Source organism: Crocodylus siamensis, chromosome 9 (assembly GCF_052110815.1).
Source record: "Crocodylus siamensis isolate JL-2025a chromosome 9, ASM5211081v1, whole genome shotgun sequence".
Lineage (NCBI taxonomy): Eukaryota > Metazoa > Chordata > Crocodylia > Crocodylidae > Crocodylus > Crocodylus siamensis.
Window position 1 is genome coordinate 34,435,578 of NC_143403.1, and position 24,309 is coordinate 34,459,886.

The 24,309-nt window shown below is 39.7% G+C and overlaps 1 protein-coding gene across 2 annotated transcripts; it reads left to right on the top strand.

Moving 5' to 3' along the window:
* The first annotated feature begins 353 nt into the window (after positions 1 to 353).
* Positions 354 to 22,695, top strand: LOC149857305 (receptor-interacting serine/threonine-protein kinase 2-like). Of its 2 annotated transcripts, XM_090063460.1 has the most exons (12): positions 354 to 439; positions 3,051 to 3,229; positions 6,600 to 6,753; positions 6,987 to 7,142; positions 7,329 to 7,477; positions 10,393 to 10,442; positions 13,124 to 13,285; positions 14,035 to 14,120; positions 17,648 to 17,716; positions 18,149 to 18,320; positions 19,943 to 20,122; positions 21,603 to 22,695. In XM_090063460.1, the coding sequence occupies exons 1-12, from the start codon at positions 422 to 424 to the stop codon at positions 21,923 to 21,925; spliced, it is 1,698 nt and encodes a 565-aa protein (XP_089919586.1). In that variant the 5' UTR covers positions 354 to 421; the 3' UTR covers positions 21,926 to 22,695. The 2 variants fall into 2 exon arrangements, with proteins under 2 accessions (XP_089919586.1, XP_089919587.1); XM_090063461.1 differs by lacking the exon at positions 6,987 to 7,142.
* The last annotated feature ends 1,614 nt before the right edge of the window (positions 22,696 to 24,309 follow it).

Here is a 24,309-nt window from a genome sequence, read left to right on the forward strand (position 1 = left end):
GGTCAGCCCACTGTTATAGGGGCCAGTTGCAAACTCTAGTTCCAGCTCTGAATATTCCTGTATTTAGATAGCTTCAAAGGTGGAGTTTCCAGCCCCTTCCATTTTGTTGTTTTCTGCCTGTAGTGATAGCTACAATAAAGTGACTATCAAACCTCCCTACTTTTTCGCTATTACTTCTTCATGCCTACTGCAAGCAATTAACTGATCTGCCAGATGGAAATGTAGACAACAGCAGTCACTAAGGAGTTACAGTTTGTACACCCAACCAAGGGAAATTTTGGATGGGTATAGGCAGCCAATCAAAGAGGAGATAAACAATGCAGCTGACTCATACTCAGCAAAGCAAATGTGATTGCATTACAGTTTGAGGCAGCCTTGCAGTTCTCTGCGGCAGTCACACTGGCTCGTTCCAGCAGTCTCTATGCCTGTATTTCTGGAGGTAAGTGTCTTTTTCCAACGCTTCTTTTAGTTGGACATTTAAATATTAAATTAATCCATGCAAGCCTCTCACATATGGAGAGAGATACCCATATTCTGAATCAGCTATGAAGGTTGTTTTTGAAGTACCCTACTCTTGAGAAGAAGGGTTTTACAGTGTTTGAGTTTCCCAGTTTCATGCCACTCTCCATAATCTTCCTTGCTCGAATTGCTGAGGCTTCTGGCAAGTCTGGGTTAAAAACTACACTTAAGCAGTGGCAGGAAAATGATTCTGGATTTAAAAAGGGAAGTAGTAAACTTCTGTGGTCAGGAGAACAGAATTGCTGGGAAAAAACTTTCATTGCCACACTTCCAATCAATGACCCCTGACATTGTACTTGGGGTGGCACTTTACTCCCAAATTAGTCACCAGTAGACCAGTACTCCATGTGAGTAGGGTGGCAACAAGTTGTGGGGGGCATGAGATCATCATATGCACATCAGTGTTTAGTACTAATAAAGGACTGGTCTACTTATTTTTAAAAGAAAAACTTTTCTTCCAGCTCTATTTGCTTAGCACCTGGTGCTTTGGAAAAAAAATGAGTGAAACAAGTACCATTCTTGTTTCACAAAACCTCTGCTCAAGGTTAGGTTTTAAAAACCAGAATGTGGGGGTGTGAGTTTCATATTTTATCCATGTTATCAAAGCTCACAAGAATTTCAATAACCAGTTTCAGGTTTATGCAGTTCCATATTAAACAGAAATAGATAAATTCAGCAGTGGTTTAAATCCAAAACTCAGTATTGAAATCTTCCCCCTCCCCCCGTGTAATATTTGGTGTTTTGAGAAAATGGTTCCAATTCTGGTGTTTACAGATGGGTAAGATGAGAGTGCTTTTGGTTTTGATCATCTTTTCCCAAAAAACCTGGACCTAAATTCAGTAGTGAGTTGGCTCCAGATCCTAATTTATACATTGTCCTTAAACCTTGAGGAATACATGGGTCTTGGTTAGCCCATCTCAGTTTGGAAGAGTTCTGTGTAATACTGCTTGTAAAACTACTGTTCCCCCCCGACAGATCCATGCCAGGTTTGATTTTTTTCCCTTACAATGAAACTGCGAGTTGAAGCAGATGCATAAGAACAATTGGATCTTGTGCTTAAAATCTTTTTCTGGGCACCAGAGAAATCCTGTATATCCAAAACCTTTACTGTCAGTAGTAGCTGCCATCCAGCTCAACAATTTTTCTGTCCTATATCCCATCTGAGTGCTTTGTTTGAACAATTCCTGCAGGGATAGCAGTAAGTGTTTAACCTAGGGTTGTATTTCTTCTGCTAAAAAGCAAACAGCTAACCCATTCTTTTATATTGAACTAGAATTAAATTATGTGGGACCTATGTAGGCCAGCCATTTTAACTATTTATCATCTTATTATTTGTACTATGGGAAGACCAAGAGGTACTCACTGAAACTGGCATCTCCTTGTACTAGATGATGTAAATATGCATTGGGTATATCTACGCTACATATTGCAGTGGTACCACAGCTAAATGTTAATGAGCTAGGTCAGTACCAAAAGTAATCAAGACACATAAGACACAAATCAGTATGGGTTAATTTATTCTCAGAATTATCCTTTCCATTTTACAGATGGCGAGCTGAGTCACTGAAACATTAAGTGATTTGCTCAAGGCCACACAAGCGTTATGTGGCAGGCCTCCTGTGTCCCAGTCTAACGCCTTAATCACAAAACCATCCTTGTCTGAGTCTTTCTGTTAAAATTAAGTGCAGCTATCCACCTATGCTCCTTATTTACCGCTTAGTATGTATGACTTAGAGCAGTGATTCTCAACCAGGATGCTGGGAAACCAGTGGATCTTTTGAAGGTTGCCAGTAGAGTGAAGATGTAAATGAGGTGTTAGGAGATAAACAGCTAAACCAAGCAGACTCTACATATTTTAAAACATCCCCATGTATCTTACTCAATGCTGCTGGGTGAGGGCTTGTTTACTCTAGAAATGTGCAATAAGTTATATAGCATGTACATACCTCAGATGCATGGCTCTAGGGATGTACTATCTATATACAATGGGCCAAATTATCTGCCAGTTTACAGCAACAGGGAATTTGGCCCTTTGTTTTGTTGTGTTGACATATAGTTTCCTAGTTGGTAATGATAACCTGTAAATGGCATGGCACCAGAAGTGGAATTCAAGGGATTATTTCTTATTGATATTTTTCCATGGGCTTTGGTGGGAACTATATTTCTTTTCAGCCCAAAACTGTAAGTTCGTTAATTTTTTACTTCTATATATTATGACATCATCCTTAGAAAACTGAATATTACATTTAAATAATGGTCTACCCTTCCTACTGACTATAATGGGAACTGGGAATACTACTAAACACTTATTTCACAACTCCCTATATAAACTGTAAGTAATCCTCAGGGCATCTCTGTGCTTTCAGTAACATTTGCCATATGTCTTTAAGACAATCTGGTCCAGCAAACAGTAATAAGAAACCTTCTGAATTCAGGTGAAGATTAGTTTGGGAAGCAAGGATTACTGTAACTTCACTGACCCTACATAATGGTAACAAAAGCCCAAGCCTAAACTTTTCTCTTTTCTTTAGTTCTCCTTTCCAAATAAACATCAAGAAATGGCCAATTTAATGCCCATAACAACCCAGGAAGACCTGAGTAGCCTTATTTTGACCAGAAGAGGCAGTGGCTTTGCCCTTAAAGCTTTTCATGTACCTTGGAAAATTAACATCTCAGTGAAGCTGTTGACAAGCCAAAATACAGCAGAGAGGTAGGTGTTGATTTTAATTCATCACATAAACAACTTGGTAAGATAATAGTGCAGCGATAGAACCAGTGTGAATTCTAGCATGCAGGATTCTTTGAACCCAATATGCCTTTCCAATTTGATGATTTCCAGTTGAATAGATTAGAATGCAATATGCAAGGAATTTTAATATCAGCCAAAAGGCCTGATCCAGCAGTTATGAACTATTTCTCTTATTCTAGCACCTAACAGTACACTTCTTAATTCAGCACTATACAAATGACTCCAAAGAAATAAAACATGACAAGTTATTAAGTTTACAAATAGGAAGAATGAAGAGGAGGGAGCTGGGTTACATTGGAAATAGGTATGTTTGCATACATCAGGAGTGCTCAGCCTTGGGCCTGCAGAGTGTTTTGATCCCCAAGGGTCAGAAATTTGGTGGCAAGGAAATAGTGGTTATTAATGCTGCCACACTTCTCCACTACCAAACTACCAAGCCCCACAGGGAAATGACAAGACCCCGTGCACAGGATCCAATGGGTGTACCAGATCAGACTCACAGATGGTATTTAGCCCATGACATATATTATTAAAACTATGAACTTTTTAATCATACATGGATGTCAGCCACCCACAAAACTCCCTTTTACTTCAGTGGCAATAACAGATAGAATACATCAGGTTTTCAAGAACAGGTCCATGTATCTCTAACGATGTAAGGCCAAATTTTTCTGGTGAATGTACCTGTTTGGTACCAGATTCTCAAAAAGGAACTTAAGATGTGAACCTGCAAGTCTAACACAACCTACTCATTATCTGAGAATTATAGATTTTTAAGTGGCTCTGTAGGAGGTGAAGTTTAGCTAAAACACTCATATTTTAAAACACCCTAATGGGCTAGTTCGCTCCATTAAAAAGGCAGAGATCATTTGCAAAATCATGTTTACAAAACACCTCCCCCCGAAACTTTGAGGGTGGCTGTATCCAAAGGTTTCAGCTAAGACCCTTCTCTGCTCTTTGGTTGCCTTTGAATCTAAGTTCTTTTATTTAAGAAATCCAAATATTCATCTTGAGAGACAAACTATTCTTTCTTTAGTGATGGTCTCCATATGGCTCAGAGGGCCCCCAGATCCCAATTAAGTCTTTGGGAAGGCTTGCATAGAAGCTAGTTCAAACCAAAAAGGAATTACCCATGGATATTATACTTAAAAAGAAGTGGAAGTGCAAGAGCATATGTTTAATTTCATGTTTGAAAAGCTCTCCTATCTGCATATATCATGTTAGTGTGCCATTAGTGCTGTTGGACATGCAATTACAAAAATTGCAACTGGACAGTTTGAGGTATAACTGCATAATCTATCCCTACACAAATTAGGCAAATAAATTAGCATCAGAATTTTGCTTGCCTTTTTCCTCCCACAGCCTGGCATCCTCAGTTTAAAGAACTTGTGGAACCCACAAAGTAATTTTTAATAATTTCTGACTATAACTGCACTTCATATATTTCCATGAATCATGTGTTATATGTAAAACAGAGGAGATTACAACAAAGAGTTTGAAAAGTACAGGAACTATCTATAAATGGGGTAGGACTAAACTACAGCTGATAGATTTTAACCACATCTGTCAGCATAGTGCTTCAGGAGAAGGGCAGGTAACAACCTCTGTGGCACTGGTAAGTTAGACTGTATACTTTTCAATGGCTGCGTCTACATGAGATACAAATACTAAATGACTGTGCAGTAACCAAAGTCACACCAAAGAATGGCTTTTTTGTGATGCCGACTGCACAGTAGCTCATGACTACTACGCAGTAGCATCGTGTCATGCTTCCTGCCATGTAACACTACTGCACAGTGGTCACAGACTACTATGCAGTCAGCACCTCGTGCAGATGCAGCCAGTATGAAAACTGACCATCACATTCCTCAAAGGGAATTTTTAAGAAAGCATCTTTTTTCCTTTAACAATAATAGGGAGGGTATGGGGAATTGAAGGGGTTTAGGATATTCACTTGTTTCTTCCACCAGTAGACATGGAAATTCAGGGAATGAGTGTCAGGTCATTGAATAGAGTCTTCTATATGCTGAGGCTGACTAGGGAACAGAAGTCAGTGGAGAAATTGCACACACAATTATAATAGGAGCTAGGGTGCTAGCACTGACGGGCATTGTTAGACAGACCAAATTTTGATATTCTAAATTCAGTTTTGCTTAGCCAAGCTCTGACTACAGGTAGTGAAACGGTCACTAAATTCTATGAGAGTCTAATGGCATACGAGATGAATAATCAGAAGATGTCAAGCTTTGTCCCGCTACCTACTGGGATAACAAATGTAAACTAAAATATAAAAAATGACATGCTGTTGTGAGTCTACTTCTAAATGGTGTCTAATGATTGCTTCTTCATAGCTGAAGAGTTGTTAGAGTTGAATCAAGATCCAAACATTGGAACACTTAGGATCCAAAGCCAAACTATAGGCCCTTTCTCTATATGTATAGATTTATTTTTCAGTCCCAAGCCCTACCTACTTAGTCCCTAGAATAATGACAGAATGAAATCCAAGCCCACTGAAATCAATCAGTTTGAATAAACAGCATTGAATCTCTATTTCAGAAAATACTACAGAGAAGATCATATGCTTAAAATCAAATGCCCAGTATAGGGAATTAATCTATAGTGAGAGGAGTTCATTTATTTTCCTTGAAATTCAAATAACGCAGTTGTGTGTCTCTGTTGTGTGGCTGCACAAAGAAGATACTGCCTGAAGCTGTAAAATAAAATCTTTATCTTCTAATGACAATCAAAGCAAGACTTCCTTTTTCTCCTGAAATATACCACATTTGCACTTACAAGTAAAGACCAGTCTCAGCAGAAATGGATGTAATGCCAATGAATTCATTAGGCTGCATCACTTTTGTTATTACTCTGACAAAGACACCCCAAGACCGGCAAACCAGATTATAGCAGAACAAGGTAGAATTTGCAGGGAGTCCCATTTATAGTACAAGGAAAAACATGATTTTTTGGTGGACAGCAAAGAAAAAATTAATTATTTTACATCTATTTTTAATGCATTTTAGCTTTCTGCTGTCTTTGCATTTTAGACCTGATTTAAAAAAAAACCTTCATGATACTAATACAACAAAGGCATGATATTAAAGCTAGCTTTCTTATTCTTTTTCAATTAAACAATCACTTTGTGAAATATATTTTTAAATATATATTGGTTGGGTAGCCAAAAAAACATTTGTTGGTATTAAACAGCGGCTAATGATGGGAGAGGAAACCCTTCCTTTTCCAGATGATAAAGAAACAACATTACCCTGAATCTGTCTCTGAAATGCACTATACTAAATACTGTCCCTATATCTCTGTTATCTGTCTGCAGTGAATTCAAGTTGCTGCTCCAAGACATAGCCAATACCCGACGCATTCGATCTGAACATCTGTTGCCTTCTCTTGGGATATACCAGTCTGAGGGACTTCTTGGGATAGTAACTGAATGGGCATGTAATGGATCCCTCCAGTCACTCATCCACGAGGTACAAAAGAGAAGGGGTTTTTGATTGAACTCCTTTTATAGGTGCAATACTGCTTAGGAATTGGAACAGCCAGTGTCTAAATTATGGGCAATACTTTTGAAATAATTGTTTTTGCCAATAATACATTTTACTTTCCACTTGGGCATTATAATTGTTAATGTAAGTGATAATCACTTTAAGATGCTGAAAATATGTTGTGGAATACTACATTGAAATTAGTGTTCCTTTTTTAGCATCAGTTGTACCCGGAATTGCCATTTCCTGTACTCATAAGGATCCTGTCAGATGTTGCTAATGGACTGAATCATCTCCACAGTCTAGACCCTCCTCTTCCCCACTATAGCCTAAAACCCTCCAATGTTGTTTTGGATGCACAATACAGAGCAAAGGTGGGACCCTATTCATTTACCTTTTTATCTTAACTATTTTCTTAATATAAAACTTAGAAAATTAGTCAAACCCTGAAAACAGGACAATTTTACAGTATTGATCAGATGTCTACCCTAACAAAATACCTGATTGGCATGTGATGCTGCCATATCATAGCTATAATCGCCACCCTCCCTTTTCTACAGATAACAGATTATGGCCTAACATACTGGAGAAAGAAACAGCTGGGATCAGCCTTGGAGAACTGTTGCAATAGAAGCTGCTGGGATGTAGTGTATCTCTCTCCTGAAATACTCAAAGGAGGTTATCCCTCACAAGAAGCTGATACTTACAGGTTAGTGTTTTTTTTCTTCTTCAGTGAGAGTCACAATTAAAGGAGACATGATCCTTGGTGGCAATTCATGTAGCATTTGAAATGTTTCCTCTAAGAAAATATTATTACTCACAACAGAACACAACATAGGACACAAGCTGACCTTAAAAGGTGGGTATTACATCCAAAGAAAAGACTTTAAACACATCAAATCTGGGAGGCACTCTAATATGTTTTAGCAATTAATTAAACTTCAAATTCCTAATTTTTAGGGGAAGTGATCTGTGTGCAGCTTAATATATTAAGAATTAAGGTTGATATATTAAGAATGAAGATTTTCTTATTAAGAAATAAAAATTAAGCTGCAAAATTTCAGCTTCAAAACAGTAACACAGTAAAAATAGGTGCATGATAGCAGAACGCATGCTATAAAATATATTAGCTTTTTAATGTAAATATTTACTTGCCTGCACTTAAACAATTCTCTTCTTGTACACTGCATATGGCCAATCCTTAAAAATGAAATGTCATTTTTTCTTTATTTTTTTCCTTAAACTTCTAGTATTCAGACCAGGGACCAAACTTGTAACTGTCCTTGCTATATTAGATCTGTACACCCAGTCTTTATACCCCAAACTTAATCCACCTACACAAACTGGCATGTGCAGTTTAAGTTAGTTTTTTGGATTTTTTTAAATGAGGTTAAGTATATAAAGATTTATTTTATAAAACTCAACTATAGGTCTAAATGTTAAAAGGTTTCCAATGCAAGTGTCAAAATTACAGAAGCAAATTTCCATGCATATAATTACAATCCATATAATAACCTAATAGCTACTATTCAAATATTTGGATTTTTAACTGGGAACTAATGTTGGTGTAAACAACTGTGACCAGATTTAATTTCAGGCACTATAATTAGATACCTGGGTGAGGCCTAGCTAAAAATAAGAATGAGATCTTTATCTTGACAATGTGGCTCTGGAATCTCTGATGAAATAATTCACTGTGCTTACTCACATGAGTTAATAACATTTAATTGAAGTGATTTGCATGAATAATTAATGTTATTTACACTGCCATCTTGTTTGTTATTTGGATGCGTCATACCTCCTTAAAATAGAACCTGTGTGAATCACAAAACCTCAGAAAATAGCAACCCATACATCTGTGCACATATCTTTACAACTGATGTAGTAGATTCTCTGGACAGACTTTTTAATAATGTCAAATACGGCTAGCTTTCTAGTCTCAGAGCTTTTATCTGTTGTTTAGACAACTTCAATTCTACTTCCATTGTCATAAAGGTAGACAGCAAGAATGAGTCATGCCATGCATGTACTTAATGATACATAGGATAGAAATGATATGTTTTACTGACTGCAAAGAATGTAAGAGACTCATGCTGGAAGAGAGGGGCGTTTACTTTCAGGTGGCATATTTCACTTTACCTTCTGTCATACCTGCTTAGAAATGACTTGTGCTGTATGAGATAAATGCATGTCTAGCTGTGATGTGGTATCAAATACACTTTTTGTTTTCCATTAACTAATATTATTAAGGACCTTCCAAATTCACAGGCCCCAATGCCCAATTACATGGCTGTAACATGGCCGGGACCCCCAGTTTCTTAGCCATATAACTGTCAGGGCAGCCATTTTGAAGGAGGAGCAAAGCTGCCCCCCACACTGGCTGAAGGGTGTTGAGGGGTGCTCACCCCTCCCAGGCATCAATTATAAACCCTAGCTGGAGCTGCCTGGTTTGTTAATTCAGTAATTATCACTCTCTTCAAGGGACTCAGGGCAATAATTACTAAGTAAACCACCAGCTTAAGTGTGGCAATTAAATAGTTCCTGTACCCAATGGAAGTATAAAGCTGACTACCTGGCTAAACTAAAGGAATGGAGGCAACGATTTTTTAAGAATACCAACTGTAAATTTTATTCAAGAGGAAAACCAACAGCCGACATCAGGGGCTCAGCCTCTGATTTGCTCTGCTCTGCTCTGGCTGTCATCCCGCCACCCAGCTCCCCTTCATTTTTACATTGCCATCTTGTAGCCTTTGGTGGGCTTTTCCCTGTTCCCTCCATCCTCTTCTGGAGAAAGAGAGATGGGAACTTTTCTCACCTCTCTCTCCCCTGCCCCCCCCACCACCCCCACTTCAGGAGATGGGCAGTCTGCCTTTTTTTTCCTCCCTTCCTCCCTCCCCCTGCCCTTCTAGGGGACAGCTTTTTGCCAGCTCTTTGCCAGCTTGTTGAACATAGCCATTTCCCCACACTTTTTCATGAGGAACCAGCTATTTCATGGGAGACTGCCAGTTATACAATTTCTGTCCCTAAATATTATATATTACACCAATATTTTTCCAGAAGTGAATGTAAGTAAAATCACTTGAATATTTCAGTGAAATTTTATATTTCCTAGAAATTACAGAAGGAAAATACACTCAGGGCTTGATAAAAGTTCACCAATGTAGAGAGAAAGATTAGCGTGTTCTGGCTCAAGCTTTTAGTAAATCAACTTTTCATTCCCCTGCCAGCATGCTCAATACTACCATCGCTTTCCATATTTCAGCTGCTGTAATAAAAGAGAAGAGAAGAATGAAAAGTTTTGAAGGCCACATAAGTAAATTAAGTTACAAATTTTTGCAAATAATATACCAGGTTTAAGAGGAATCCTAAAACTCTGAAATACCTACCTTATGGCTGTTATCCTCCTTCCCCACTTCCACCCTGGTTTATTTTTTGGGAAACTGAGGTGCAGGAATATGCAAAACAGGAAATCCTGTTAATTGAGAAAGACTTGGATAGATTTAGATGTAGTGGAAAGTGGAAAATGCCCTCCTCTTGAACCAATGAAGTCATTCTTTCAGGAATAAACCACAGCGCAAATGTAGATTCCAAACTAATATAAACACTTTCCTTGTTTCCCTCTAGCTTTGGAATGATGTGTTGGGAAAGCCTAAGTAGACAGAAGCCTTTTAAAGGTATTTATCTCTTTGTGGTTCATGGCTGATTTTCCATTATTTTTTCCTTAGCTTTTTTTCTTACATTTCCCTCATCTAAGAAAAGTGTTGATGATGTCTTTTTTTTTTTGTTGAAGATCTCTATTATAATGCAGTATTCCACAATATCACATCTCTCGTAAGGAGCCTTAGATCCAACAAAATATTCTTATGATTACAAAAGAAGCAAAATTTCTCTTTGAGGGCAACTTTAATGGTATATTGTTTTCCTAAATAATATATACCCATGTTTACTGTAGTTAAGTGGTTATTTGGCATTTCTATTTATTTGTTAAAAAATACCTGTATCTCTTTTGTATTTATGACACCAGTTTTACAGCACTGTACATCTGCAAGGCCCTGTAGCACCATATAAGCACCATTACATGCACTAGGAATTATCCTGAGTTTACAGACTGAAAAATGGAGAAAGATTTGAGTGACTTAACAGAAAAATCACCCTGCAAGTTAGAGGCAGAGATAAGAACCAGGATTCAGATGTGCCCATTCAAATCCCACTGTCAATCACTGACAGCATGCCTCCCTTGACATATAACAAAAATCCTTTAGAGAAAAATCCATTCTACCCCACCATGAGTTCTATAAAAGTGATATAATGTCATGTTGTATCTACATCCTACTGTAATTGCTATAGCAATAAAAATGTTTCAGAAGTGCAAAAGAACATGCCTTGATAAATAAACTGCATGACACTTGCTGCACATTTCTGTGTGAAAAATGGCATGCAGTCTAGCCATTTGTGGGATTTTTTTCATTACATGGTCCAATCAAAAGGATTTTCCTGGTTCCAGTGTGCGCTAAGTACTATAAGAATCAAGCATCAATAGGCTTTGTAACCAGCAGGGATCTTTTCTTGGAAATTGCTTAATGTCCATTTGTATGAAACATGACTCTAAAATGATAACTTTACAATTATACATCACCTTCCATCCAATTACTGTTTATACATGCACTGCTTCCTTATTAGCCTTGTTCAATTCACTGACTCTGGAATGGAAGACAGCAGTCATCTAACATGTGGTAATATTACACAATCCTGTCTGTCAGGAAATAAAAAGGCTAGTAGATCTAATTGAAACTCCAGAGAAAAAGAAATATAGACATGATGTAATACTCCAGCTGGACTGTGGCCAGGACATCAGAGCTAGCAAAGAGTCCTGTTCCTACAAAGAGTGCCCTGGGTATTTTAATGACCACAAATGGGCAGGATTGTGATTTTGCACCTCTTCAAATTTTCCTAGAGTTTTATCCACATAAGCATGGCTTCTGCAAAGTTCATCAATAAACATCTCATTCCTCCTAGCCTGTTTCACAAACAAAAATTCTCACCTCCTCTTATGAAAGAAGATAACAATTTTAGACTTATAAACTTCAACTATGTCTCTACAAACAGCTATGTACCAAGCGAAGAGGGCAGTATGCAATTATGATTTTGCAGCACAGTTCTGAGCTCTTGTGTATATAGTATCTTAGTTTTACTGGCTGTAGTTCACCTAACAGATTATAGCATACTCCACTTAATAGCCCAGGTTTGGGATTGAAAAAAGGCACTGACACAAATTTAAGCAAAGTTAATTAAATTCAGAATAATCTCTCTCAAAGGATGTGAATACTATGGTATTAGCAGACCCAAAATTGACTAGCTCCCATCATTTTCAACACATTTAGTAGCAGCTCCGATAGGAACTAGCTCTGGTAATTTTTAAGGCATCTGATAATCAGTTTGGGGTTTAGTATAGGAATATAAAAAATGATGCGAGCTGGTTGGTCCTGAGGTGGGCATCTACCTGCATCTTCAAGGCCTAAAAATAACTTCCATCAACATCAAAGCTTATACTAGCAACCCTTTGACAACTGCTTCTACTTTACTGTTTCTGGCACCAATTATCGTAGTTAAACTGAATGCAATTACATTATAAAGTAGACTTTGGGACTGAACTACATATGCATGTAAGTAGTTTATACACTTAACCAATTTGAAGATAACCAATGTTTGTAATGATGTAATCAATATGCATAACATTTGGAGTGGCATTGTGTTATGTAATTAAACAAATTATATATCCAACATGGAAACGAGTTGAGTGCACTCCACTTGTTTTTTTTATATGGCATTTCTCATGTTGAAAAGGACAGAGTAAAAATATCAGGTAAAGTAGAATGTCAATATTCATGAAAGACAATGCCTTTATTTTTACACTGCCATCTTGTGGCTACCCAAAAAAATCTCATGAACAACAGAACGTATCTTCAGAATGAACACAAAACTGCAAGATAGAGCTGTGTGCTTAGGCTGTACACACTTTAATAGTCACTTTATGTACAAGTCAGGTATTTGTGCATATGCTTTGCTAGTTATGCATATGCACCCAGTTATGTTTAGGCATAATCTTTATAAGTAGAAATAAATGGTCTGCTGCCACTGGGTACATACGGTATACACTGTTCAGATTTATTTAGAAGTATGTTGTTAGGTTTTTTACTTGCTTGTTTGTTTTATATTGTTTTGGTTTTTTAAGTCTTTATTTTAAAATATACAAAATAATATGCACAGGTCACCAGTTTAAAAGCATTTGTATATGCAGTGTGTGTGTGGGGAAGGGATGCAGGTTTTACACTAATATTTCCTTGTTCAATTATAGGCAAGAAAACACTGCTGAAGGTTGTGACAGGAGTTTGTAGTGGTCAGCGGCCTGTAACTGAAGCAGAGTTTATACCAAGCAGTTTGCCCCAGAGAAACAGGCTGTTACATCTGATCATTCTGTGCTGGCACCAGGACCCAGATTACAGGCCACATATGGCAGGTAATTTTAGCATCTTCCCTCTGCCAGTTGCAAATGCAAGCCACAGGGATATCCCAATGAAGACAATATTATAGTTTAACTTAGGTATAAGATAAAGCAATCTGGGGACCATGATCATAATACTCTAGGATTTTTTTCTAGTAAGGCTGTCTTCCTCCTCAGAGGTAGCTTAGCTATTTCCAGTTTCTTTATTTAAAAGTAATGTAGCAAATTTAGCAATATAAAGGCTGGGGATTGATATCCAATCACAGTGTTTTTAAAAAGGTCAACTTACTTTTAAAATTTCTTATTTATAAATAATAACCAATTTCCTTTGGAACAGCTATCACCACTGGTTAAGTCATTGAAGCTGTGCTTATTTACACTAGGCAAGGATCTGATTTCCTCTTTCTAGGAAGATAGTTCTGAAAGCTTAATAATAAACTACTGCCTAGATTTTTCAGATCTGTACACAAAAGCATCCAACTAGCAGTCTGCATATGCATTTACTGTGACCGCTTTCAAATTATGAAAAAATAGGTTTAAAATTATGCACATTGCTGAAAATCAGATCCTAAACTTTGTTTTAACACCAGATCAAAAAATCAAATATATGTATTAGGTAAAGGCAGCTTCTAAGTTATTCATTTAAAAAGTCTGAGGTGGCTGCTTCATATGATTGCATTGGAATATGAAAGTAAGTGGAAACACATCACTATTCACATGCTTATTCAAATACCATATTTAACTTTTTTTTTTTCCTCCCACAGAATGTGCAGAACTCCTAAGAGGAATTCTGAGCACTTTTAGCAAGGAGATGATATCTAATGCAATCTACAGTTTGACTGATACAAAGGTTAGTGCAGAATTCAGAATTGGTCCCATATATGTCACCTGTGAATATTGTCTTTGTGATTATCATCTTCAGAATCAAACAAGATTCTGTCTCTTTCATTGCTTCAAAAGGCTATGCATGAAGATTCTAAGGCCATTTAGATGGAGCTATCTAATTCATTTAACTCCTAATGATCCAAAATTAAATGCCAGCCTTAAAAGTTTCGTTCAAGGGTGCAGACAGAAGTGATAATTTTCACCTGATTTGGCCACAGAAAGCAGTTTATAGCTGTGATCAACCACAAGTGCACAGCTACAGATAGCTTAAAAAATGGCCAATCTGGTAAAAATCTGAACCCTCGTTGCATAGGGGGTCAAATGAAGACATTTCAAAACAGAGCATCTTCTGTAACTTTTGTCTGTGCTGCCTGCCAGGGGTCTCCAATACACCCATCCTACCCAGCAGTGCTGACTGGGGAACCCCTAAAACAAGCTCCCTCTGCTCCCTTTCCCCCTCCCAGCTGGTGGGGGGGAGGGGGGCATTGCTAGGGAAAACCAATAGCTAGATTCCCCTCCAGCTCCTGGAACCAACAGTGAACTTTTGTTTGTTCCAAGGGATTGTTGCAACTCAGAACACTTCCTGCAAAGCATTCTCAGTTACAGTGGGGAGTTGCTCTTGTGTCTGCACCCCAAGATTCACATGAGATGAGAACTACACTAATAATTGATCAATCCATAAGACCCCTATCATACCATGCATACATGGCAGGAGGCAGTACTGTGGAATTGAGCATCATATCCCATCATGCCTTATTGCCAATGCAGGGGAAGCCCAGGATCCCCCTGCACCAGCAAGTAGCAAGATCCCATGGATAGGACTCCCCTCAGCTCATGGGAATCCTAGCCACAGGAGCCCATGTTGTGCCCCTGCAGCTGAGAGCCTAGATCAGCTGTCAGGGCTCCCATCCAAGGGGCTGCACCTCAATTAATGGTGTGGTAGGATTTTTTGTGGGATAACTTGGTGGCTTAGTCCTTGTTTTATGATTCCATTAATTGTTTTAACATGTGGTCAGGTTACAACTTAAGAGGTGATTTACTAATTTTAGATGTCTTAAGCAGGGGTTGGCAATTATTTCAGGTGGAGTGCCACTTATCCAGTTTTGGCAGGCTGTTGAGGGCCGCATGGATAGCCCTGCCCCTTGACAGGTGCCCCACCCCCTGGTCAGCATCTTGGGACCAATGTCCCAATGTCTCGGGACCAATGTCCCAGGGCCGGCACTGGTGGGGCCCAAACCGGGACACAGGTTAGCAGGGGTCTGTAGAGCCAGGCTGGGCTGCATCAGCAGGGAGAGGGGGGAGTTGGCCTGGCTCCATAGAGCCCCTGCCAGCTGGGACACCACACTCCTGCCACCCTGCTCTGGGCTCCACTGGCACGGGCCCCAGGACACCAGTGCAGGCCCCATGCTCCCACTCACTCCCACTCCTGCTGCACAGCCCCAAACCCCTGCTTCCTACCAAGAAAGAAGCTGGTGCTGAGCATGGGGAAAAGCAGCCCCTCACCCACCCCATGGTCAGCACTCTCTGCTGCAGCCACTCACAGCCCACGCGGGGCTGTCCTGAGCAGGCACAGGCAGCCCCACATGGGCTGCGAGCACCTACAACATGGGGCACTGGCTACGGGATGGGCAAGGGGCTGCTTTTCCCCGTACTCAGCACCAGCTTGTAATCTGCCTTGCTGCCAGCCTGGACTCCATGCTGGCTCCAGGCTCGCCCTTCAGGGCTGCACATGGTGGCAGCAGCTGCAGCCCCCCTACCTGCCGCGCTAGGCAGTGTTTGCTGCTGCAGCTGCCCACCCGGAACTCATGCACTGGGCAGCCCACAGGTGGTGGTGGCAAACACTGCTTGGTTGCCATGCACAGCACTGACAGGCAAGCCTGGAGCTAGTGTGGGGCCCAGACTGACAGTGGGGCCAGGTTACAAGTTGGTGCTGAGCTCAGGGGGGGAAAAGTGGCCCCTTGCCCACCCCGTGCCCAGCGTCCCGCACTGCAGCCACTTGCAGCCCACCTGGGGCTGCCTGTGCCTGCTCAGAACAGCCCCACGTGGGCTGCAAGTGGCTGCAGCAGGGAGTGCTGTCCAAGGGGCAGGGGAAGGGCTGCTTTCCTCCACACTGGGAAGGAGCCCAGGGAAAAGTTGAGCGCGGGGAAAAGCTCCTCCCCCGCCGTGGCTGGCGCTCCCTACTGCAGCCGCTTGCAGCCCACGCGTGGCTGTCCTAAGCAGGCACAGGCAGCCTCAGGCAGGCTGCAAGCAGCTGCAGTGTGGGGCGCCGGGCACGGGGTGGGCAAGGGGCCACTTTTCCCCACACTCAGCTTTTCCCTAGGCCACATTTCCCTGGGTTCCTTTCCTGCCTGGGGTCCTTCCCTGCCCTCCCCACCCACCCTTACCTGAAGTTCTGGCACAGGGCAGCCATGTGGTCCCAGGCCAGAAGCCCCTGCTGAGGCTTTTGGCTGGTGGGGTGCCAGGTGGGCCCTGCTGTTGTGGGAGGCCACCGGGCTTCCCCTGGGTTCTACTGCCCCTGGTTCCTGTCATTTTTGACAGGAACCAAGGGCAGATTAATATTAATTTTCTAAATTTTTCAGGTGCCATGTGGGCCAGATAGAATGGCCTCATGGGTCTGACCCAGCCTGTGGGCCATATTTTGCCCACCCCAGTCTTAAGTATCTTCACATCTTAAGTGTAACATGTGGCAGGGGCTCAAGAGTCAGACATATAGAGAATTTATGACAATTTATTGAGGAGTGAAAACAGAAAGATGATATTAGGTTAACCATGTCAATTAATGCATTGTTTCAGTAGGTAACACAACTGAGCTGTGGGCTACTTTACTTCTACATGAAGCTAATGCATGTGATTAATACTTCTGCAGTACTTCCATGAATGTTTTGCATATGACTTTAGCCTCATTTGAAGAAGGTTTTATTTTTTCCATTTGCTAAGTTAACCAAGAGAACTGCTCATTGTTCAAATAACAAGTTAGGCATAACAGTTTCTAATATGCTACTGAAAATATCGGCAACAGAAGAAATGGATTCAGGCTTAGTGAAATGCATCGAGCAGTTAAATGATCTTGAATGAACTTCTTGCAGATGAACTAAATTGGGAAAATGAGGACAAAAGCTACAAGTCATGACGCATCTTTGCTGCAAGCAAACATTTTGACACATTAGCTCCAGCACAGCTTTGTAGATTAGCTATATTAGAGGAAACTAGTTGTTGTAGCAATCCTGATACACTCATACAGATTTCAGCCTATAGGCATCCTCTTTCTCCCTTTCATGATCCAAAACTGGATTTTATCATTAATTTAAAACAGCAGAAACTTTAGCAATATAGACATGAGAACAAAATCTACAAACAGCTGTGTAAAACTAGGGTCACAACATGGAGTTCATTGTATATAGCTGAAAACAGAATCTGATTTAGTGTTGAACACAGATTCTCTGATTACATGGATTATGTGGGTGTTTACTACAGTGTATCTTTTTCTTACAGGAGAGTACAGTGAATGCATGCAAAGGCTCAGATACACACACACTTCAGATAAATGTACAGAATTTAGAGGTAAGCAAATTATGCCTTCTTTCACAGGCAGTAGGGGAAAAACTTTAAAGAACACATAAGTCCCATTTTCAAATTTGACTTAAGGTGCTTCAGCTATGCACCAGTCCAGAGGTGTGACTAGTTCAGCTTGAGTTTCAGTATACAGTATAGCTGCCAGTACCATGGGTTGCAAGATCCACCTGGGACCATGGCTCAGTACCTAGGTAATTTACCTAGGTCTGTGCTGCTGTGGCTATATCATTACTGGCACTTCAGCTAGCTAGTATAAACTAGCTTGTCTGTGTCAATACAAGTTGCAGTTGCACTTCTGGATTGCAGTGCTGATATACCCTTTCACCCCTAAAGGAAGTTTTTTTAGTCAAGATGATCTCTGGTAAAAAAGAGGGGGAAAAAAAATCAAGAAAAAAAAATCTTTGTTTCATCTCTTTTCAGCTTATCAGTGCACAGAAAAATAGCAATTGGTTCTTCCACAAGATAATTCCTTTAATACCCCAGAGCTTGTCAACTGTTCTCCTTGACAGCAGTACAGATGATGCAGGAAGAGAGGATGTTAATCATATGGCACTTGCAGATACCACATCCCAAAGCACAAGAGAAAAAAGAGGTATGCAGGACTGGAACCACCTTAGGATGCTTTCAGCTCCAAGCTCTAGCAAAATGTTAAATATTTCTAGTGGTTTCCTCTCCATGACTCCCTGTTCAGTGTACAATTATATATCCTCTGTTGTCATAAACCAAAGCAGTACAATCCACTGCAGTGAAGGTCTTTTTTGAGTGCTGCAGTGGTACAAGATTTTGGCCACCACCCTTTAACTGCAGAGCTCACATCTAGCCGGTGTATATCTAGAAGTGAGTGGGTAAACCTGGGATCAGGAACATACCCAAGGCAGCCATGGAATTTTCTGATTTGGCACATTCTTAAACAGCCTTTACCAATGGGACTTCTCTGAACCCTGATCATGGCATACCAATTACTACCCATTCTTTCATCCAGTGGATAGAAGATAGGTGCAATTTTTATTGCCTTGTGCCATAAAGTAAAACAAGCTATCTACATAAGTACCTAATGAGACCATCATCACTGCAGCACTTTTCCCCTAGTTTCTAATATCTGCTGAGAAATATCTCGCTGTAGGTAGAAAGTAATTGCCCAGGGAAAGTTCCATCTCTTCAGGCAATTCAGGAATGATTCATATTAGCCATTCCTAGGTAATAGCATCCTCTGACTGTCTGGGGACTTATCTTGGTGCTAACATAAATAGGTCTCCTTTGCTCCTCTACTTACAGGATTTGAACCACTGGACATTTCTTAATTTTTGTGGTGGAATCTAAATACATGAAACTTGTGAAACAGATTTCTTAGTACTGAAATAAATCAGTGTCTATTTCTGGATGAGAGACTTCTTACCAACTTCAGGTGCAAATGTATGGTAGTCCTAAACTGTGAGCAGCCAGTAATATGGGTAGTGGAAACCTAAATATAAGCTACATTTTATGTTTATTTAAAAAGCCTGTTATAAAAATTACTACCCAGAGGAGTGTTCCTGTATTAAAACCTAGCTGAAACATATGATTTAGATGTTACCCTGTAGTATTATTAGTTTGACAGTAGCACCTAGGAGCTCCAGTCAGGGACCAGGACAGCAATGTACAAGACACCATATAAACAAAGATGTTCTTGCCTCAAAGTGCTAGATTGTACGCTGCAGCACCAAAATCCTGAAAACAAAGCTGGATAAATAAATGGCTGGTGGTATACAAGCTGAGATCTTTATTTTTATTACCAGTAAAACATATAAATAGTTTTTCCCAATCTATGATTTAAAATGCAACATCCATTATACATTCTCATTTTATAAGCAATGATTAGTTACTTAAGCCTTAGTAACAGTCCCTCTACATACAGTGCAATAAAAGAAGTATTCTGTATGAAAAGACAATATGGTACACCAATTGTGAATTTCTCATCCATACACTCCTCCTTAAGACAATCGTCTCAAGGTTTGAAAATGTTTACTGACAAAATATTTACTACGTTTACTAATAAAAGTCAAAATCTGCATAAGACTGGAACCCAGAAACAAGTATCCTGATGATGTAATATTTGATGGTGCTCCCAGTTCTCTTTTTATTAAAGATATAGCCCTATATGCCAGCAAACTCCTGTTCTGCTGTAAATCAGTTCAGATGTCTCATCTTAACCATCTCTAATTTTTCCATACCTAGGCTATTGCAACAGAAAATCAAATCCACAGTCTTCCTCTTCCACTCCTTCACCTGTTCCAAATGCAGACAGTGAAGCTGGTGTTCCATGTCATAAGGACCTAGAAGCATGGCTGCACCAGCCACGACAGTCACCCAAGTGCAATTCCCAACAAGCCCCACAATTTCAACAAACAGAAACAGGTGGGATTCCAAGGAAAAAGCTCATCCTTTTTATAGTCAAGATTTTTCCCTTCCTCCAAAAACAGAAGTAACTAACAATACGACAGGGTACTATTTTGCTTGCTAACCATTAGCCATGGACTAAAATAAAAATTGTATTTTGGGTTTAGGGGATATTTAAGCAGGATATTTCTTTGGGAACTGCTTTCAGATTTTTCTTGTACATTTTCTAGTAATTATGAGCTTTGACACTGGTCATTGTCATTGTCAGAAATAGGATATAGAACTAGATGGTCCCTGGGACTGCTCCTGTGTTCCTGAAAGCTCAGGCCTTGGCCAAAGACATTTTGCTCTTTTGCATTTTTTGCTCTTGTTCAGAAATAGGCTCTCATTGGGCAGGATTTTTATGGAAAATACATAACCTATATACTAGGCTTTTGGCAAAGCAGGCCTACTGGTTATAAAAGCAAGAGGAAAAGACATTGTTTAGGTTTAGTTTAACCTTTAATCATGAATACTATATGCTTCTGCCAAGGCTGTTACTGGATGTGGAAAAGGGCAGATGGAGGACAACTTTCCTTTCTTATACTTTTTTCTTGCAAGATCCTAAAGAAAAGGCTTTAATTTACCCTCTGAGTAGAAATGGATAAGGCTAATTGTTACTCTGTGAAAGCCACCTCTTTTCCATAGTGAAAAGTTTGTGAAAGCAAGTTTCCCAGTTTTTGCCAATTTGACCCTTATCATCACCATGAAGTTGGACATCTCTTTATTCCCTCCAGTAATTGGAGACTGGAGGCACGGTTTCTAGGCAAACCAACAAAAGACCTTGTGTGAGAAAAGACAATGACAGGGCCCCCTTAGTAACAGAAAAGGAACACAAAGAATGATCAAGGCGTGTTCTCCAGCGTTATGATGACCTCTTTTCTTCTTCTCACTAGAGGGACAAAATAATGAATACTAATCAATCTAAAAGGCACAATTTCATGAGCTAATAAAGAGAAGCTTCTAAGACAAAATCCAGAGTTCTTTACAATTTTGTCAGAGTTTGAATTTCTGCACCAGTCTCATTTCAGTGTATATACTAACTCCTCCTTGCACTGTAGAAGTACTGAGCTGTATTATCCTCCAGATTTACCCATGCTGCCGTCTATCCTGCCATTCTCTACAAGATGGAACAATCCTCCCTACTACTTCACAAAAGTCTCCAGGTGCTCCATTACCCAGGCCAGACTTGGGAATCCCCTCCCTTTATATCTTCTCATCACTCACTAAAAACACTCTTTAGAAAGAATTATTTTTCTGTAGTGCTGTTCAATGGCCAGTGCTATTTTTATAACAAAGTCTGTAAGTCAATGAAATCTCGATCATCTCCTTTCAATTCAGCAGAGTAACACTTCTGTTAGTTAATTCTGCCTATTGATTAATTATGCAGTTCATGGAAAAACAGCACTGCCAGTTTGAGGCTTATCTAATTTTGGGTTTTTTTTCCCCTTAACTCAAGGTCCTTGCTACAAAGGACACTGCTGCCAGATACTAGCATGTGGGCGAGAGGCCATCCTAAGCTGCATGACAGAAGGGCGCCTCAACCATATCCTTGATGTCCTTCGCTCCCAGCATGTTTTGTCTAGAATGGACTATGAGACAATCAGCTCCTTCCCTACCGTGACTGGCCGTGCCCGCGCTTTGTTAGATACTTGCCTCTGCCTTGGAGAGGAGGCAGCCCAGACTGTAGTGACTGTGCTCTCAGCTAACAAATGCTGCCTTTTGGCACAAGGAAGCTCCAGCTGTGACAGCCTGTCTAAAATAAACAGGCTTCTGCAGTAACTGAAGGTATTTTTCATGGTTTGTTACATGGATCAGTGCACAGCAATTGGAATGGCATTGATTCACATTAATTCCTCATTATCCACTGAATGAAGTTCATTCCTTTGACTGTTGCTCTGCAATTTTAGCACTCTACTGGAAAGAGTAGGCTGGATTAAGGGATCAAGTCACAAATTGCCTGCAGAAATGACAGTGCTTGGTAATACTTAGATCTCTGAGATGGTAGGATTATGGAACATGCCAAAGTCTAGTTGAGGTCAGATTCATTTCCTTCATTTTTAATGGAGACAAAAGAGATTGTGGCTTCCTAGTGTTTATACTGTGAGAAGAAGGCTGCTGCCCAGCCTTTTGAAGTCTAAAGGCACTTAAGGATGGAGTGCTGCACAAGGAGGAAGAAAGAAGCTGCCAAATTGACAAAAACCAGGCCATCTGTTGCATGTAAATTTTAACTTGAAAAAAAATAAGGAATAATTTTTCAATTTTACAGCATGAAGATAGAATAACTGATTCATTATTTTCACACACAAAAGTCCATTCACTCTTAGAAATTGGTGTATTTGTATTTTAACAGGTGTATATTTAGAGACTGTCTTGAAAAAATAGCCCTAAATGTGTTAAATAACAATAACATGCCACATCCATGCAGTTTTAGGGAGTATACATATGATGCAAATGTAACATTAAGTAACTGGCTGCTGTGGAAAGAAAGTTCCACTGAACTGTAAATGAAAACTACTAAGATTATCTTCAATAAAACAAAAATGAAACTGTGCAAAGTCCTTACATTTTAAGGCACAGTGGGATGCCTTCAAGCTTCAAGGAACAGGATTAGCATGAGAACATTGCCATTACATAACTTAAAAATATTTAGATGGCAAGTTAAATTTTTTTGATTTCACTACACTGCAACTGTTCTTTGTACCTCTGAGCTGCTCGGTTAATACAGTACTATGGTTTTATAAACTGGAATCTTAAATGTTGTTGTGGAACGCTATAAAATATATCTATACAAGAGATTAGTCCATGGCATACAATGGTTTGGAACTTATAGCCTCAGAAGGTCGGAAATAATCATTTTTAGACATTCAGTCAAGCTAGAAGGTTTCTTGTGACTACAAGATGGTTAATATTGAAAATAGTGTCAAAGTATGTTGAATATTTGTCACTTTAATCAAAATGACTACTTTTACTTCAGAGTTTATATCAGTCTTTCTTACAAGTGACACATTTCTCTATAGTTTCTACATCCCCAATGAAAAAGCCTGTGGTAATAAAAGAGGGATGGATCATCACTAATCAAAAAAGGAGCAAGTATTCATACTATACTGCTTGTTTAGGTGGCCTAAAGGAATCAAAACTAAAACCCAAACCAGTACAGTTAATAATCTGTAAGATTAATTTTATTCACAGTCTTTTCACATGGAGGCAAGCAATACTTGTCAGCTTTAACTATTTGCTTTCAGGAATTATTCCATTCAACTGATCTTTGAAACTATAAGCCAGCAATCCATTTTAGAAGTGAAGATCTATTTCAAAATCGGTGACTGATTTTGATAAGTAGAGGAGACAGGGTCCAGGCAGCGGTATTCACCAGGAGTGTCCTAAAACATTCATTACAAACAAATACCTTCAAATTGTAGGAACACCTGATGGACAAAGGGACTCACTACACATCATTCAGTGAATTACCATGTATACGTGACAGATTAATGACTACAACGTTTCAAGTTGCAACATTGCAAACTCATTTAAAACCCACAAAACTCACGTACATGTAAAGTGTGATGTTATTAAGTCACACAAAGAGAAATTTTCATCACACGTGCATTGCCTGGACATCAAGTGTACAAGTTCCCCAAATGTTTTGTGTGGTGATAAAAAAAGCAGACCAAAAAGGTAGAAATATATGATCAGAAAATAGTTATTTGAGATTTATCTTTAAATAAGCTAATTTATCTAGTGAAGTCTGAAATGCAGAGTTGTAATAGGAGAGGGAAAGCTGGTAAAATGTAATACTGAATCAGACCTATAGGTGCTGATAGCAGACAGCTAACTACACCCACATTTGCAATGCAATACAGCAAGATAAAAGCCTAGTATAGTGTAAGTTTAGGGCTGGGCACACAGATTTCATGTAACTTATTATAGAAAAAATATTCTTTTCTATTTGGCTTTGAAATGACCACAGCTTGAATTTTCCCTTAAGTTCAGGGTAGGAAGGGAGTGGGGAAGGGGAGCAAGTGGGGCTTCACTGGCCTGAGCTGGAGGGGGGCAAGTGGATTGGAGCCCCACCCCCCACTCCAGCTCAGGCCAGGCAAACACCAACTGGCAGCTCACTCCTCCTCCCTCATCTCCCCAACCCTTTCTGCAGGCAGCACAGGAGC